This window comes from Rhopalosiphum maidis, chromosome 1 (assembly GCF_003676215.2).
Source record: "Rhopalosiphum maidis isolate BTI-1 chromosome 1, ASM367621v3, whole genome shotgun sequence".
NCBI classification, from domain to species: domain Eukaryota; kingdom Metazoa; phylum Arthropoda; class Insecta; order Hemiptera; family Aphididae; genus Rhopalosiphum; species Rhopalosiphum maidis.
In genome coordinates, this window is record NC_040877.1 from 7887530 (window position 1) to 7901294 (window position 13765).

The following is a 13765-nucleotide window of genomic DNA, read 5'->3' on the forward strand; positions in this document are numbered from 1 at the left end:
TCGGAACCCGTCACCGTTTGCAGCGCGAATCTAGGGTAATGTGACATCAGTTACGGCGGAGATCAATTTTATCGTGTGAAAGGATTACAACACGCCCACTTACCCCCACGCCGCGGTGCGATCACTGATTCACCGTTCACAATAAATTGCCGCTCTGCCGCCGCCGACGACCAGCCGTCTCGACGCATCGCCGTCGTCGTCTCCCCTCGCCACCGCCGATCGTCAACCGGGCGCGCGGGAACAACACCACTGCACAACGCAACGTGTGTACGCCGTGTGCTGCACTCAGACGGTCCCCCTGGAAACGGTGCGCGCGTCCACGGCGGCAGCGGCAATATCAGCAGTCCGGACTAGCAATGCCGGTGGTTTGACGTCCGCGCCACGCACTTTTCACCCGCTCTCCGCGCGTACTATGCTCTTCTTCTATTCTTCCTCCTTCACGTCTTTTCGCCCGTCTTTCATCCCGACGGCCCGTTCGCGGTCCGACGACACCTCATCCGTGCGACATTTTTTTCCCACTCGGACTTAACCCTTTTCCTCCCCTCTAAATTCCCCTCAGACATCCAAACCCATACAACTTTTGATCCTTCGACAAATAATACCTCATCAAAAGTGCGCTTCTCGTTTTTATCATATTATTTTTCTATCTCTTGAAAAACAAACACACACATATTATACCGTCGTTATATTTATTATTCTATCTTTTGTACGAAAAAATCAGATCAAATTAATTTATATAAATCGTTTCAATATATTATATATTATACATATTATATATTATATATACACATATACACCATCCTTAGTGCGGCGCGTATATTCAACCGGCAGCCATAGGAAATTGATGGGACCCGCTGTCGTGGATGGTACGACCGTTTCAATGAGAAATGGAATCACTAACAGAGGACCAGAACAGATCTGTAGAACTTTTGTCACCGTCCAGAGGAAGGAGGAAACAAGCGAAACCTCAGCGGAAAAATGGTAAGTTTTTTGTTTGCATAATTTTATAGTCATAGAATTTTTTGTATTTCATCGATCCTTCAGTAGTCGACCCAGCGGTGTGTCTCGAATATTCTTATGTAGATCACGGTAGATCGGCCGAAGATTTTTGGAGCCATTGTGTTTTTTTAACCCTCTTTGATGCCGCGAGGGCGGTCACACGGTCGCCGCTGGCACGTGCTACTATACTACCGGGCAACATGGCTGCCGCCGCCGCCACCCACGTGTGACGTCACCCTCTTACCCCTAAGGGTTCACCTGTTTTTTTTTTGTTCACCCTACTATATCATATAATATAACAAATGACATTTGCGATTTTAAGGGTGTTATATACATTTAGGATTGTAACGACAATGAGTGTTGCTGATTCATAACGGTTTTTTTTAAAGCTCGAAATTAGATCAGCATCCCCTATGGTATCCCCTTAGTCTATGGAGTTTTTTTTAATTTTTTCATTATTATCTAAAACGACATTAAAATAAAAAATAAACCGGTTTTTTAATTTTGTCACCTTACAACCACGTATATCATGATCACCATGTAGAGTATTTTATTATACTCGTATGTAGTAAGATTATAGGAGGTATACTGGTATACGTATACTACTATAGCCTATATATATTATATTATAATATATATACGTACTTATACTCTGTAAACAATATTCACTGTGTATGTACTTATATATCAATAAAGCTAATAATTTTTTTTTCGAATTTCACATTTACCCTCTCGTATTATACTAATCAGATATAATTTATCAAAGTAAAATAATAAGTAAATAAATAAAAAAATGTATTTTATAAAATTTTGAATAATTTTTTAAAATTAAAATGAGTTAAAATAAAAATAGTTATTTGTTAATCCGACCAGTACAGATTTCTATCTGTGCATATATAAATATATTATTATATATAATTAAATTTAATCGTTTTGACATTATTAAAGTTACACACATGTGACATTATACAATAGTCATACATAAACAAAATATATCTATACATAATTTTATGTTTTTATCTTTTACTCTAATAAGATAATATAATGTATATTATAAGTAATACTTATAATATCATATTCCGTGGTAAACGAGTATTTACGTTTATAATATTGGGCCTTCGTTGCATGTTTTAATAGTTATTTTTAATGGTGAACTTTTGTTTATCCGTGAATGCAGTTTATCGATGAATTGATTCTTCATATATAAACTATTTATTTATTTATTTTAGTTATAACTGATAAATAATTCCTATAAATATTATTTTGTCTATTATCTATTTATCTAAATTATATACTATACAATTTTCGCTAATCTTAAAGTTAAAAAACGTAACACAATAGTATATAGCTTTTCATATTAATCATTATTTTATTCTGTTTATTATTTATAGGTATAAATTATATGTCCTGTTATATTTTTATACGTTTTAGATTTTTTTTTTTTTTATAAATTTTAGTCCTATAAAATCACAAATAATCAATTTATCTGATAAGGTTTTTATATATGTTTTATGATATATTAACGATATAATTGTAAATTTGAATTATATTAACATTTTAAATACTACGATAACAAATTATTAAGGTCATACGACATATTATATTGTAGTAGCATCGCGTATTACCTATATATATATATATATATATAATTTAACTACAATTTACTATAAGTTATAAGAGTTGAACAATTTTAATGTTACTAAAAGATATCGGATCACTTATTTTACCAATACATTTTTAAAACTATTGTTTTTGTAAACATTTAATATGCCGTACAGAGATTATGCACGAGGACAGATTTATCTGTTTTATCTATCCACGTAAATACGCACGTCACTGCATCATTATTTATTGTTTTATCATAAATTGATCAAATTACATCTGTAAACTTATAATTTTAGAATGACAAAATGTTGTTCCGTATATTTAGATAGAATTAATATTTTTACTAATAATCATTATAATATACCTATAAGATAATTTAAAAATAAAAATTAAAAAATTCCAATATAATGTAATATATATTTTTGTGTTTAATTTTTTTTGTACGATATTAGGTATATTGAGTACACATACTACTTACACGTATATATAGGTACAGTTTCCATAATATTTACTTTAGTATAATATATTAATCATATTTATATAGTTGATTTTAATCTATCCTTCTTGCTATATATATTGACAACCATTCTTAATTATAATAGCTTTAAGGCATAATATTAAAATTTCTGAATTATAAATTATTAGTGATTTTTTTTTTAAATTAGGTATATATTATTGTATTATATTCAAATCATTTATATTTATTCGTCCTTTCTCGCTCTTTGTTTTAAAATTATTTTATCATTAAGATATTTTTAAAAAGTTGTTTGAAAATACTATAGTCATATAAAAATTATTTTAATCTACTTTTTTTAACTATTATAAATAAGTATACTTAAAAGTTATAATTTATAAATATTACAATAATATTATTATACGCATAATATAATTGATCACACAAAATAATTTAAATGATTATAGTTTCTTACCATCAGAAAAACTCAAATTAACCAAAACAAAAGTTATTTAATTTTTTAATTTTTTATCGGTTTTCGTAAAAGCAACACGTCATAATACAAATTATGTTTCAATGTAAATTTGTCCAGTATCAGTAAGGCCAAGGGGGTGACGTTTAATTTAGCTTGCGCATCCATGATGATCAACCGTGCGAAATTAATCATCCGGGGGACGTCAACCCTCCCTACCATCGTCTGTGGGTCCACAGATTTTTGCCACGCGCCCTCCACACCAGGTGAAATAAAAATACTTGTTTTTTTTTCGTTTTACTATTGTAAACCTTACAATAACACAAGCCCCGACTATTTCCTCCCCCTGTTTGCGATATGGAGGAGGAGGTTGGAGAGGAATAGAATTTGTATCAAGGGTCATTTTTAAAGCGGTGGATTATCGACAGCTCCGGGGCGAATCCGTTTTTAAATATCGTTTGGGGGAAACAACAAAAAGAAAGAAAAGGGTCGTCAACGCGTGCAACCGGCGTTGGTAGGCTATAATAGCTGGCGCACGCGCGCTTTTTTCATTATGAACCGGTAGCGATAAACCTGAACGGCCTTTAGGCCAGGTGAGACCCGTGTTCCAACGGTCGTCGCCGCCGGCTTATAACAAAAACAAAATAATATGAGACCGTACAGTCAATTAAATCGGTACATTATCGTATCTTATAAGTTATGTGTTCGTGTATATTATGCAAATACGTGATGTGTGATTCTATAAATAATCTTAATATCAAACAACTTGTATTACACCTATATTCTGGTTATTTGTGGTTATGTTGACAGCGGAAAATCGTTTTGTTCACGTCTTGTTAGCGATTTAAAATATTTAAAAATATTTTACTACCTCAATAAAATTGTATGCGGCTCAAGTGTTTTCAGGGTTAATAATTTAAAAACAATTTTTATTACATATACCTATTTAGTATAGACTAGGGAAATTTAAAAACGAAAACAATGTAGTATTTGTAAAATAGAGATACTCTCAGGTAGACAAAAGTAATGTATAGTATAGTTACATATTATAATATGTAAAGTAAGATAAAAATAAATAATGTGTATGTAGTTACTAAAAAAAAGAAAAGTGGAAAAGTATAAATAATGTGTATAAATGATTAGTTTTGATGTAGAAATATTAAATATTTATAGAAGTAAGATGTCAGGTAAGTATATCAATCAATACTATAGTTACATTTAATTGTAATTATTAGATAATTCTTACTTTACTTGTTTTGTGGTGTAAATTTTAAAATTTAAATTGTATATAAAAGTGTGTAACTTAAATTAGTTTTGCATTATTCCGATAAATTTGAATATAAATATTTAGTTAAAGTTGTAAATTAAGTAAGCTTCTCTATAAACTTATTTATTGTATTGTTTGTAAAAAAGGGTTTGTATTACCCTTTTCATTCCATCTCTTGGATTAATAAACAGAAAACACATGTATTTGCGTTTTCAAAACATTTACAAATATATATAGGAGAATGATAAAGAAACAAAGTTATTCTTAACAATAAACTATTATGGAAAATACGTTTATGAGTATAGTAAGCTATATAGTCACTATTATAGGAATAATACTTAAATAATATATGAGTTCTAATTTCTAATTTTTGTATTACTGCATCTTGTATAAGATATATTTTTAACTCAATTTTATTATTATCAATAAAAAAAAATATTTCATTGTTATATATATATATATATATATATATACGTGTAAAGAAAAGAAAACAAGTGTTTAACTTTTATTACGTATGTGTAAAATTTCAAAATATATATTTTTAAGTAAAATTGTATTTAATTTTATTAGTATATAAACATTATATGAATAAATATAATTATTAATTATAATGATACACATTTTGAAATGAATATTTTAAATCAAGTTTAGCTTTGTAAAATAAAAAAAATGATTGCTTATTTGACGTATTTATTTGTACATTTTGAAATTTGCATGTAGAATGAAAGTTTTTTATTACTATATAGTTTTTTGTTGTTGGTACTTTTTGTATTATTTAATAATTAACATTTATAATCAAAATATAAATAATTAATTTCGTTACTTCTATTTAATTGTTTTAAGCGCTATTAGAAATGATAGATTTCATATTTTTTATTGAATCTAATATATTTTTAGTTAAATTGTAAAATTTGATGAACAAGCAACAATATTTATGGATTACAGCTTTGACAAAAATGTATTAAAGTAAACTGTTAATATAAAATAAAGTTTTAATTGTATCTTGTTAAGATAGTTAGTTTAGTTGGATAATAATATAGCTAATATAATAATATCATGTTCATCAATATTATTTATGTTAAAACGATTTTGAATTTTGAACCGAACTTCTATGTTCAAACTTTTGGCTCTTTCAACTGATCGTTTTTAGTGATTATAAACTTTAGTCACTATTGGATTAATTAATTGCAGAGGTATTTAGTTACTTGTCAAGAGTAGCTCAAATATTTAGGAAATCGTTACGCACCATACACTTTTTGTAAGAAATATCGTGTTAATTACTATATATATATTTATGTATGTGACGTGTGTGTGTGTGTGTGTTTGTGGGAATTTAGTAAGTGTGTATATTGTATACATTCTACATATCATATACTTACATATATTATTATGTTCTTAAAAATCCTTTACTAAAATAAAATACACTTCAGTCACTGCGATCGCTGTATACTCATTGGTGCTTCGCACGCGGTGGAGAATGGAGACGTGCGTGACGTCATACACTTGAGTGCCTTGATTGATTTAGTGCATCCGGCCAGTTTCTTTTCGTGTACACGTTTTTATGCCAGGTGGGTCTAAAATATTGTATTATTTTTCATTATTACTGCCCCTACCCTACGGTCGTATATGTATTATACTTGTATACATCTCAGCCGCACAATTTACGGGACCGATCGAAACAATACACATTTTTTTTAAACCACATTCACGAAACGTATTGTATTTTTTGTAGATCGAATAAAATCAATTTTACTGTAAAGAGATGTGCACGTAATCGTTTTTATTAAAAAAAAAACTGAAAGCCAGTTTGGACGTTAGATATATAATACATTTATTTTTAATTTTACGACAACATATTTATACATCATGTGTACGTTATTAGTTATACTTAATGCATGAATGATGACAACGACCTACACCGTATCATATGTAATGATTGTAATGTGTACCTATATTATACGCACTAGACGGCAGTTGTGACACTGGCGGCGAGTGGGGTTAAACTGTCAATAGACGCGCGGCAAATAATAATAAGTCGGTGCCGATGTTGCGGCGGGTATATATGCTGTGGTCCCTGGGAGAGGCGAATGGGAGAGAGCAAACACTAATGTAATATTTCACCTGAAATACTTCCAAATACACTCTGTATGCTCGCGACACATACGCGTGTTACATATATATATATTATATATAGCACTCACACACCGCTGTCAAACGCAGCTATATAGTGCGCATATAGTGTGTGACACCAACGTGTGTGTATGTGTGTGCGCGCGCTAGTGTATATTATATAAAAATAATAAATGGTTTTGTTTTGTACGTGTCGATTTTTACGAGAGCTCGTGTTGACGACGGTCGGCAAGAGGTAAAAACCGGAGACCCGACTTGTGAGATATAAGTGGAGAGGGGGTCGTCGGCGGTTATGGAGGAGTGCGGCGCGTCGTATATTGGGATACGGCGAGAGAGTTCACGGTCCCCCGAGATAGCCTCACCTGATTCTTTTATATTATTATATTATTTATTATGTGCGTTCTTCTCTTTTTCCCCGTCGTTCACGATAACTACTATACACCTCACGCTCGTTGTCACACGGTTGGTATTTTTATTAACAATATTGAATATAATAATAATAAAAATAATAAACGTAATAGTATTTAATTCGTGTTTGCACGTGGACACTGAATCGTATCTTATCGTTGTTCGGGTCGGAGAGCGGGTTTATCTGCGCATACTAATAAATAATAAGTTCATCCGTGTTAATTGACGTGGTGTATATATGGTTGACAATTTTTATTTTTGATAATTATTAATTACCAATCGTGTACCTTATTATAATATGGATTTATTATATACCACACACACACACACACACACACCTCGCCGTCAGGTCACCGATAACCTCGGTTGAGGCACGACGATGACTACGATGATAGTCACATCAGTGAATCACAATAATCACGTATATAATATCTTAAGACGTAATATTATTATATACAAGTAACAAGTTATATTATGCGGTCGTAAATGTCTCGTAAATCACTAGGATTTGATAAAGTGATATCTTAGGACTTGGACGTCTATGAGATTTATATAATATTAACAAACAATATTCGAGTCTATAAACGAATTATTATTATAAGTATAAAGACGTAATTGGTTTTGAAAAACTTATTATAATTGGTCATCTATTTTATTATCACGCCTTACCGCACACATACCCTACCTGTAGGCATCGAAGATTGAAATATATGTCTTCGGAGACAAATGTTCGTATAATTTATAATAAATTGATTATTGCTATAATTACTATTACTGATTAACTTGATTAACTAGCGTTTTGTATTGACGATATAAAAGACGTAACATTTTAAATTAGTTTTTAACAAGAATACTAATATATTTTAACTAAATAAAATGTTGGAGAAAATTTAACTAATGAACTGTTAATTTGCTTCATTAAAAATAAATATTTTTTCTTTATTCTTTATAAATGTATATTAAAGCGTTTTAAAAATGTTAATATACTTACAAATTTTTAAATTTTTTATTGTTTATGTAATTACTATAAATGCAAATTATTACGAAATAATTAATAAAATATTGTGTATGTATACATGTATATGTGTACTCGTATTATTAATCATTACTAATCATTACTTGGACATGTTATTTCGGCTACTATAAAAATGTTAAGACCATACTTTTTCATAGGCTGTATACTTTATTAATAATTGTATCGTTTGAACTTTATCGATTAATAGTTTGAAAAAATTAAAAACATTCAAGATACAAGATAATATTACATCGGTTACTGTTTTTTTTTTTTTTAGTATTGATTTTATTTCTAAATGCCACAACTATAATCTTAGATAACATACTAATAAATATTATATAATTATAAGTATTTTTATTTAGATATTAGTGAGTTTGAGTGTATTATTATTACGATGCGCGATGCTTATATTCATCTACAGAAATGTGTGGCTTATGTATCTACAATAAATTATGTTTATGTGTATGTCAAAAATACAGAACTATGATTATTATTATTTCTTCTAATTAAAATCTTGAAATAATAGTCGACATATAGCCGCGTGTAAAATGTCTAGCCCGTGTTTTATTGGATATATCGTTTCCGGGCTGAGAATTTCCCATTTTGTGCGTGTAACATACACTGTTTTGGGCGCGGGCCAATGACACCTTTAAATCACTGGGTTTTATTTTTATATTTTATTCCGCCGTTAAATTAGACCAAAATCGATTCGACGGCGTCCGTGGTCCTTATTAACTCGTGGGGAGGAGACGAAGGCAGGCGAAGAAAACAGCGTGTGGCTTGCATGCGTGTATATATGCATATATATGCATTTTGCTTATTTAAAAATAGCGGACATTCCAGGCGGTCCGTGTCGAATTTGGCTTGGAACAATACGATTTCCGAACGACGGCACGTCTTGTATACTTCCCCTTGTTCTTCGCTCCCCTGACCCCAAACACCCTATCCAAATCTAGATCCTCCGGCGAAAATGACAATGACGGTTCCGGATGACTACGGTGGCTGCTGTTACCGCTCGGTACTTTTACTATATATAATACATATGTATATATTTATAAATATATATAAAGGATTTTGCGATAAAACACGATAATTTGAGATTTTTTCCGGCCGAGTGTTTCGAGCCAAAAGAGCAACGTAAAAATTAAAGAGTTGGCGTTGAAAAATTATTAAATTCAAAAGAGCGTTAAAATTTCATCTTGAGTGTGTAAAATAAAATGTGTTCTATACCGTGGTTATTTTCAAACAGGTTGTTTTATTCTATGTCTTTGAAATTACATAATTGCTACAATTGGTTTAATTTATTTCTACAGTTATAGGTATATCGACATATCGTATATAATATATATATATACATTATTTATACATATATTTATACCTATAAAATATTATGCAACAACAATCTATATATCTTCTCCACTATATAGTGGTATTTATTATGGTCTCATGAAATATTGAATCAAATATCATGAGATTGTGATGAGTAGTTATTTTGTATTCACATAATCTACATGATGTTTTAGAATCAATAAATCGACTTGTTTTTAATATTATTGCAGTAATTGTAATAAAAATAATAATAATTGATGCGACATATGTAGTTTAATCTAATTTTATATTATAATATATAATATGCCGTTTGAAAATCTAGTTGTAATCCGATTGATAATGAATTAATGACTTAATATAAGTGCATTCAATGTTAATATGTTATCTTGGCCCAAAAAATCGGTACCTATTAAAAAAAAAGACGAGGGGAATAAAACTAAACAGTTTTGATAATATTATTTCCTTATTACAGCGAGTTACATTATAATAAATCGATTATAATAAATAATTTTATATCATAATTATTACCTACAAAAGTTATTGTATAATTTTTTTAAATGAATAATTATTATCATAAAATAATTCTGATGGGACATTCAGATGACGTATCTCATGAACTTATAAGTGACAAATGTAAAATTACTAACTAACAAAAATATTAGTTATGTATTAATAATACTATGAATGGATTACAATGATTACACTATTTTATATTTATATTATATTTTAATGAGAATACAAGAAAAAAATATGAACAATGTTCACGCAAGGACTGGAACCTGCTTATATGCGTAGTAATACCTATACAGGTTAATAGGTAATGCACAATTAAAATTAACTGTCTAAAGGTTATACATATAGTTGATTAAACATGAAAGTAAACATAAATTAGGTAGCTGATTAGAAATACCTTTATACATATTATAGGTACAATATCTGTTGAGATATGTTTTTACATTTTAAGTTTTGTTTATATTTGAATGACTATAATACGAATAATGGTACTATCAAAAATGTCCATAAATTGATATAATAACTTGATTAATTTATTATAAGGTTTTGGTTTTATCAGTGAAATCTTTGAAATATCTGTAATTATAAAACTATATAAATACTCATAGCCATTTGTTGGTGGTAAGTTTACAATAGCTCAATAATATTTATATACCTAATTAACTTTAAGTTTAAAATAGTTGACATTTATTAAGTTAATGAAAACGACATACTGGAGTATTATTACGATTCATGATACAAATATTATAAACATTAATATAACAACTTAAAAAAGAATAACAGTAGGTAATAAACATCAACACGCATTAAATAGAAATGATAAAATAAAAAAGAAAATTGCTTAGTTTATAAAAACCTATAATATACTTATAATTTAATATAAATTGTTATTGAACAATTAACTATTTATCTATATTAATTTATTTCTTACTCGGATTTTGATTTTGATTTTTTACCATACGTTTTTTCTAAAATAATATGTGTGTTCAAAAGTACCTTCAGTCATCAAAATGCTTAAGTATATTTAAGAACTTATAAAGAGTTGTCGAATTTGTCGAAACAAGAAATATGTAATAAGTATATATTTTTATCGTTCAGTAAAATGAGTAAAAAAAAAAAAACAAAGTAAGAAATTTCACAACTTTTTAGTGGAAAATAAGAGCATGTCAATTTCCAGTATAATATAAAACGTGTGTATATATACATATAGATACTATCAAGATTATCATAAAACTACTTAATTTAATAATTTCTTTAATATTTTTTTTCCTTTAATAAAATCAAAAATCTTAATCAAAAGTATTCATTAATTTATTTTTTTTGTTGATTAAATCTTTTGTTTTAAAAAGTCGATTATGCAGGCACAAACTCTTACGCATAACGGATATTTTGCAATCCTATGAATTTCTATTTTCTTACTACCTACCGATAGTTATTATTTTATCAGTACACAGTACTATATAGGTAGGTATCATTATCAGGTTTTGTTAGGTTTCGGACCTACGTAACATCGAACAGTAGTTGCTACTTGCCACCCAATTGTGGTTAGTCGTCGTCTCGTCTGGTGGGCAATGCACATTGGTTAACGCGTAAAACGTATATATATATATATATACATATATTATATTTATATATATATATATATACGGGAGGCAAACTTGATTATCAACGACACGAATAACCAGCCGACCACCAGCACCGTCGCTATCACGCGAGCTAGTGGTGGGTAGTCTTTATCGTATCTTAATGGAAATACGGAAAGTTTCTGCAATCATTTGCGAAAGTTGTTTTTAACATTATTATTTTACGTCAAAACTTTCGGGCCAAACTTTCCGGCTGCGCCGAGAAGAGTCCACCGCCGTCGGCTTTTATAATCCAATGTAATAATTTAACGAAACGGCGCGTAAAATATTTAACAACACGTTTCGACATTGTATAAGATGGATGGACGCCGCCGTCCACCGCAGTCGAAAACAAGAAGCGAAAGAAAACCGCTTATCAGTTACACCGCACGGGGAATTGGCGAGATCCGATGACACGGCTTTTGTGGTAGCAGCAGGTGACGCGTGTTGATTTTTTTGTAGTGCGCACCTACTTATTATACATAACACCTAAGAGTTTTTTCGATCATCGCAATCCGGAGAAAATGTTTTTAAAAAATAATAATTATCATAATAATAATAACAATTAATAATATAATATTATGTGACTTATCTACATTATTCGTACGCACAAAATTATTGCTCTGTCTCGATTCAACGAGAGTTCGTGATTAGTTGGCGATTCTGGTCGCTCCATTATGCCATTGTCCGTCCGACCAGGTGTTGTTATTTATAAATTGTTATTATTTTAATAAGTGCAACTGCAAACATTTAAAAAATTGTATTATAATGATCACAAGGAAAAAAATGCGCACATTTACTATGAAACTCCGTTTATACACTTCCATACATACCTACCAACGTCGTACGCGGGCTATAAGAATAGAACAAGGCGTAAAATATGTTATCTGATGGTTGACTTATTTCTTGATTTTACACTTAGATTAAACAAAAATTCAACGGTACAGGTAAATTTCTAAAATGTTTGTGTGCAATTTATTTTTTAAATTATATATTATAGATATACATACGATTTATTATTGTGAGAAATGACAAAATGCTTAAAAGTGCATATACTGGATTCATATTGCCAAACGCCAGTAAATGCATCTATAGGTAAATATGTGTAATATATATATTTTGATTCATGAAACTTTATTCATTAATAATTATTATCAACGAGTATAGGTAAAGTGGAAACAGTAAACCCTGTACACATTGAATTTGCATATTTAATTTTAATTTTGTTTTTCGTTCAGGTAATATGATGTTCGTTTGGTCAAGGTATAAATTATGATTAAACAATAATAGTGTTAATGTTCAATAATGCCTATAGTCGGAATAAAGGTTGAAATTATTGTAATTGTTGAAGTAAATATTATCATTTCTAATGATATACGATAAGCATTGTTATAATGTTCAAGTGTAGAGGTAAAATCAACTCTTTAATATGAAGTTTAAAAGTTGTTTTAGTTACATATTAACAATTGGCTTTTATACATTTTCGTTTATTATTTGTTATACATTATTTAGATATAAATCTTAATTTTGAATCGTATTGGATTTATGTTTAAAAAAGTATACATTTTAAACAACAAGAAAAAATTTTCCAACGAAGTGTTAAACCAATAGTTTTACAATGCATTTTATTTATTTTGTATGTAATTGTATTTTTTTCCAGCAGTAAAAATTAGGAGTTTTCCATAGGTTTTCCGTAGCCCAGACAAAAATAGGAAATTGACTATCAGATGGTATTGTAAAAGGGCGATTTTGAAGTTGTATTATCTTTCATGAGTATTTCTTATTAAATCATTTACATAGATTATAGTAGCTAGATACCTAATAATAAGTGTTAGACTTAGAATTAATAAATTGTTAGCTTATCTTAATTAAGTCTATGATTGATTATATATTATTTGATTAGGGAAAAAAGTCAAATTTTTAAACTACCATGTATAATCGACAGTTTCGA

At 29.4% G+C, this 13765-nt stretch overlaps 1 protein-coding gene across 2 annotated transcripts in view; it reads left to right on the forward strand.

Annotated features, from left to right (window-relative positions):
- Window positions 1-327: 327 nt before the first annotated feature.
- The window catches only part of LOC113549071 (zinc finger protein 1), a 165048-nt gene continuing 151610 nt past the window's right edge, over window positions 328-13765 (forward strand). The window contains exon 1 of one of the 2 annotated variants that reach the window (XM_026950223.1): window positions 328-981. In XM_026950223.1, coding sequence (XP_026806024.1) covers window positions 888-981 — 94 coding nt within the window. In that variant the 5' untranslated portion in view covers window positions 328-887. The remainder of the gene's footprint in view (window positions 982-13765) is intronic. The other variant, XM_026950224.1, reaches the window with a different exon arrangement.